General features: G+C 44.5%; 1 protein-coding gene across 1 annotated transcript; it reads right to left on the bottom strand.

Moving 5' to 3' along the window:
• Positions 1-5,264: 5,264 nt before the first annotated feature.
• On the bottom strand, positions 5,265-5,563 carry EV420DRAFT_1611178 (uncharacterized protein; the record flags this gene model as incomplete). The annotated part of the gene is given in 2 exon segments (XM_060475055.1): positions 5,265-5,469; positions 5,480-5,563. 2 exon segments carry the CDS (start codon positions 5,558-5,560, stop codon positions 5,320-5,322), a joined length of 231 nt encoding a protein of 76 aa, XP_060321303.1. The 3' UTR covers positions 5,265-5,319.
• Positions 5,564-5,824: the final 261 nt, after the last annotated feature.

Genomic DNA, 5,824 nt, shown 5'->3' with positions numbered 1-5,824 from the left:
GCCAGACCCAAAATCTCGGACGTGTGGTCGCGGAAATGCAAGGCGAAACGTCAATTGTGAGTAAGCGGCAGAGGTTTAATTAAAGACGTCCATAGGAACAAGATTTGCGCACGCAAATCAATGGAGCTTCAAAAGAGGAGGGAAATCGGAGAGGTAAGAACGAAAATTTCAAGATTTTTGCGAGTGCGCTGGAAATATGTGCAAACAATGATGTGCCCACGGCCACGGATTATGCAAGCGGCGAGGGGTTTGTCGTTGGGTGATAGTGTCCATCGGGATCTGTAAATGTACTTGCGAACTTGAAGTAGTGGCGGATCACTAAGTGGTTGCAAATTGAGACACATGTATCGCTCAAACGGGAAGTGGCTGTGTGAGCCTAACCCTGATGGTGAACAAGCACCAGCATCGAAAGTAGTGCTGGGAACCATCAAAAGTAGTGGTGTCCTCCCTACTGAACAAAAGAATTTTTGTACAGTATAACGCCCATATAGCTTTCATACTTTAAAGTTAGGAGCGAAGCAAGGTGACGTGGTGGCGGTGAGGAATACTACACGTGGTAATCGGCACTTCGGTCCGATCAAACTCGGTTTATCACCGGTTTCCCTGATTCCTACTGCCAACCTACTGCAACCAGTTATTTGCGATGCGGCTTTTTCTACCTGTTCCCTCTTCTTAGGATCTTCACACAGTCTATCGACAGAGATTTTTCCTGAGGGAAAACCAAGCTGTGGATCCCTGAACAGATGTCCTGCCTATAAGAAGGCGAATCAAGACAATCCTCTCACAATCCAAGCTGCTCACCACGTCATTATTTTTCTCATTCTTGAATAAGGAGTATAATAATACCATTTCTGCTGTAGCGCTGACAACTGGCAGAATCTCTATGCTGCTTCACTGCCAATTACTGCGCCTCAGCCCGATTCTACGCCCATCAAGTTCGGTGTCCTTGGAGCTGTTGAAATCGCACCGGCCGCCATCGTAAATCTACCAAAGATATATCCCTACACCGAGTAGTAGGCTCGTTTACTTATGGAATTCGTATGTACTGCGATGTTCTCTTTGAGATATTCATTAATCGCTATGTATAGCCATCTGCAAGAGTCACCCACCCCATCTCGCTCCATCTGATATAAGACCCATGATATCTGTTTATTGGCTGTTACTATGCTCACTTGTGCGAACTCGCTGGACTGTCGATTATTTGAGGTGCTACTCAAGCTCCCCGAGAGTGTTCAAAGTCGACGGTCATTATTTCTCCGATTATCAGAGTATGTTTGGGTCCTTCTGCCTAAATAGCAGCACGAGAAGAAAAGGCGCAACCTGAAAGCAGTCAGAGCTGGTAACGAAGGACAAGATGACGTTGTAGTGATAGATCAGTATCAAGGTCTGACAGGACTCCGCCTACTGCCATCATCGCACTGTTCGATCCATCGTGTAGTTGTATCTGGTGGACTACTCAGTGTTTCATGTAGTATTCAGTACAGACGTCGAATAGGTGAACCAGTCCAAGCCCTGAGCTCTTTCCTGAGATACTGACTACAACACTTTTCAGATGGTCTCTTTGTTCCTTAAATTCTCCACCTTTCGACATAAATATCACCATGTTGCCTTCTTTCATCAAATTGTACGTCCCCACCGGCAAGCGGTAGCAAGTGGTACAGTGATGGCTCGATATTGGCCACTTGGCCAGAACTCCATCGTTTCTGGTGCGGTTTTTCTCCGTGTCTTTGCCATAGTCACTAATGGTGTTCCAGGTGGCGCAGACCCATCAGTGGGCATGGCAGTTTGAGCTTTTTACTTCACTGTGAAGAATATCTGTACGTTATTCGAATTTTGTTTAGTAATTATCATCCTCATTGATTCTTTTACCGGCCGGTACTTTTCATTGACAAACATGTGTTCGAAGTCATATATCTCACCGGTGACCAGTGTCCTACACATTCATATACAAATGAACGTCTTTTTCGGGATGACAAAGGTCGCGCTAGGACATGCAAGCACACTGAACCAGTATGTGCAGGTTCCAAGCTTGCTTAGTATCAGATGCTCCCATTTACTCAGTCAAAATATTGCACGCTGTGTTGATGTCTTTGTGTTATAGTTTGATATTTTTATCTCGCTGTGAAAATCCCGGTGCGTCGTTTGGCATTTTGCAATTGTGTTCCTCCTTCTCATACTTCGTTTACCAGACGGTAATTTCTGTTGACAAAGAAGGCATGTAATTTCCGAAGACTGAAGTATGAGGATTAGATATTCGGTGATTATATTCGAGTGATGACCTTGTATCAATTTTTGTTTTTCATGCTACTCGAATTTTCGGGCTATACAGGTTTGTTTGCTTACTTACTGAAATTTACTCAAGTTCCTATTATCTGCTGGGAAACATTTCTTGCTGCTCTTTGTCCTTTGGCTGAGCGCTCACAAGAATCAGTTCATTCGCAGTTCCATTTGTTGTCCCAATGCTTGTGGATTGATGTATGTTTCAGACTCTCAATCTAACCATTCGAGAGATACCATTTAAAACTTAATAATTTCTTGAACTTTGGTTGACCATGATGATTGAGGCCCCATATAACACAAAATCTTCCTACATGCAGACCTTAGAACGAAATATGGTGGCACTGCTCGAGTGTGTGCAAATCCGGGATGGTATTAGTCTGGAGAAGCTGCTTGAGCCATTCATCCTTCGCTAGATTGCCCTCAAACATTCTAGCTTCTGTAATACGTATATATATACGAGTGGTAGTGTACTAGATACTCAGGTGCTTGAGCACAGAATAATAAATGAAGTGGCTGTTGATTGTACTAAATTTCATCCCTATTTTAATAAAACTGCATTTAAACATATCTAAGTATTATAAAAACGTAACTACCCAAGGAATAATTATCATAGAAGCAATCCGTGCTGTACTCTAGAGTGTTGAACATAGTTACCATATCGGGACATCCATCGATCCATCCATCAAGTCGACTTCGCGCCGACTTCCAGCTTGTATCCCAGCAGGGTACAGGACCACCCATAAATGACCAGGTTGGTGAAGTATCAAAGCGATGCGGTAACTGTATATTTCATAAAAATGGTGTAAATGTGGAGTGAAATGCACACTTACATGGAGAGAAGGGAAGGTCCTTTTAATTGCATTTCAGCCGGAGATGTAACAGTCTATCAAGCTGTTGCAACTCTGATAGTATAGACTCGTTGTTCTTATCGGAAAGTGCCCGTACTTTTGCCTCTGCAAAAACGCCCACAGAATCGATAGGATTACCCATCATCCCGTATCGCGTAGCAAGGTCCCTCTCAACTTGTTCCAAACGGGAGATTTCTTCTTGTAGACTAACCTAGAAGAAGGTGAGAATGGATATCGCATGTGACGCAGTAAGGCAAATATACCGATGGCACGTCTGGGATATTATAACTGGGAGAAGGGACGGGGATCGCACCGCGCTTGACGTACGGTGGACGCTGATCACGGGAGATGTTGGTACGACTCGTGTATCGATTGGAATGGAAGATGGGAAAGACACTCGCTATCCCAAGGATTCGATTGTAGATGTCACGGAGCCGCGTCCATATGAAATCTAAGAATCGGAACATTGTATTCCTTGGGGATTGTTTAGGAATCAAGGAATTCTTCAAGAAACAACATAGCATACTGAAGCTCCTCGTTACTGCGTTCGCTCTTAATGAAGGGGGATATGAGTGGTCGCACTTTAGAAGAAGCCAGTAGGTGATGAGCTGGGATCCATCCTTTCTCGCGACTTATAAGTGAGAAGCTCCATAGTTCCGTTTCGACTGCCGTGTGGAGAACGTCTGTTTTAATTGCCTCGCATGGTCAAGATGGCATGCTAAAGCTGGCCCCCAATCTACACTCCGCGAAGACGGAGCATGTGCATGAGCATGATGTGATACAGCGAGGTAGAAGTTTCGGAGCATATCGATAAGAAGCCGGCGTGGTGGTGCTCCCGACCGGTGATGTGCAATATAGTGAAAATGCCATCCTGGAACTGGTAGTGCATACTGAGGGCCATAAGTTTACATGTGTATACATCTTAGAGCGAGATATAGCTGATACATGGGATTCTTAGCTGTGCGCAACCGGTGACCATGGGGGCAAAAATAAGCTTTGCGAAGACCAATATTATTATTCTGTCTACGCTTTTATTTAAAGTGTCCCGTTTCACACGAGAAGAAGATCCCCAACCCCACATTCTTGTATTCCTGCGTTCCCCTGTGGGACAACCAGTGTTTCGAAAGTTAGCTTTATGCTTAGCGTTCGGGCCCATTGGATCGTTCCATGTAATACTACCTATGGGTAGTGCATACCCAGGGTTGACATGTGTCGACTTCTCCGGCAACTTCTTGAACCAAAAGGTGCAGAGAAGTGCATACGTGAGCACCCCATTCTTCATGCATTCACATTCCTAACACGCCGTCGACACTACGTGCAAACATACATACGGACACCGATGCGGCAGGGAAGATTTCATCTACAGCGCGAAGCCTACTCTCTGACAACGCAGACAGGAGTATCGGGATAGTACGCAACGCTTCAATCAGAAAGTATTGAGAGTGGCATCCCCAATGGCAGTAGTCGAGGATCATGGCAATTAGATACCCTTTCTCACGAGAGACTTGAGCGAGGGTGGTATCGAAGTCTCATCCATTAATGTCCATTCACCCGGTCCAGTGTTACTGCAATCGATAGGATGGTGTTGACGCGTGTTGGGGTGCACTCACCGTCACGGGGGATAGTTTAACCGCCGAATTGGCATTGGATATGTTCAACATCTATGATTCAGGCATGGTAAGGTCCTCAGTGACATATTACCACATGCTTAAGGAGCAGCAGGATAGACCAGGATAGACAAGCAAGTAAAGGACGTCAATATATATCGATACTAATCAGAACAGCCTAAAATCGACATCTATCCGTACAATGTAAGAGCTCAAACGATACCGATCAGTAGTCTATTGTTTAACGCGAGGGGGTTTACTTGCACCCGTGTTATTACAAAGCATGACATAATTTTGCCGTGATCCGGCACTGGGCCAAATCGAATCGGTTTTGGGGCTTACAGTTATTTACCGGTCAATGAAACAGCAAAACTGGATATTTACTGTAGGTTCCAATTGGTTGGGAATTTTGACTAGGTTTGAATGTAAGAATGTGTAATACTATACAACAATAAGATACAGTAAAAAAAAGATGCTCAAAGGTGCGAGTACAAGTCCGTTTTCACAGCATTATCGTGGCGTGGGTATTCTAGGCTATTTTGAGTCATTGAAACAGTCCGGCCCATATACCCAAACCTCATTAGTCAGCTACTCGGAATCGCTCGAGTGCTATAGAAAAGTGAGATCTCCTTTCCAGTCTCTCTCTGATATACAGCCTCAAAATCTTTGCAGATTTTTCTTGCACCTTTCCGAGGAGCACCAGGTAGTTTGACAAGCTCATTCTTGTATGCAATCATTTGCAATGACTGCCTTTTCCATTAGCTGGTCATGGCATTTGTGAGCAATCTGACACTTTTTCGAGTTTGATTTGGCATGTCCAGGCATAGTAAAAAATTGAACAAGAGGAGAAATAAAGTTCGGAGGCAGCAGGGCAATAATGGACGCATTGGACTGTCAGACTGTCCATCAAAGGTGATGGCTTGGCAGAACCGCACTTTTATTTATGCCCTAGACTCCTCAGATAATGGCCGCTTGGTCTCAAACCTGTCACACAGGTTCTTCAGAAGGTCATTAACATTATTGAGGCCTTTGTGGGTGATTACATTCAGATGGAGGACACACATTTCCAGGTCAGATTTTGAGTTCATG

Source organism: Desarmillaria tabescens, assembly GCF_030435595.1.
Source record: "Desarmillaria tabescens strain CCBAS 213 chromosome Unknown EV420scaffold_421, whole genome shotgun sequence".
NCBI classification, from domain to species: domain Eukaryota; kingdom Fungi; phylum Basidiomycota; class Agaricomycetes; order Agaricales; family Physalacriaceae; genus Desarmillaria; species Desarmillaria tabescens.
Note: the sequence above shows the minus strand (reverse complement) of the source record. Positions and strands in the feature narration are given on the sequence as shown.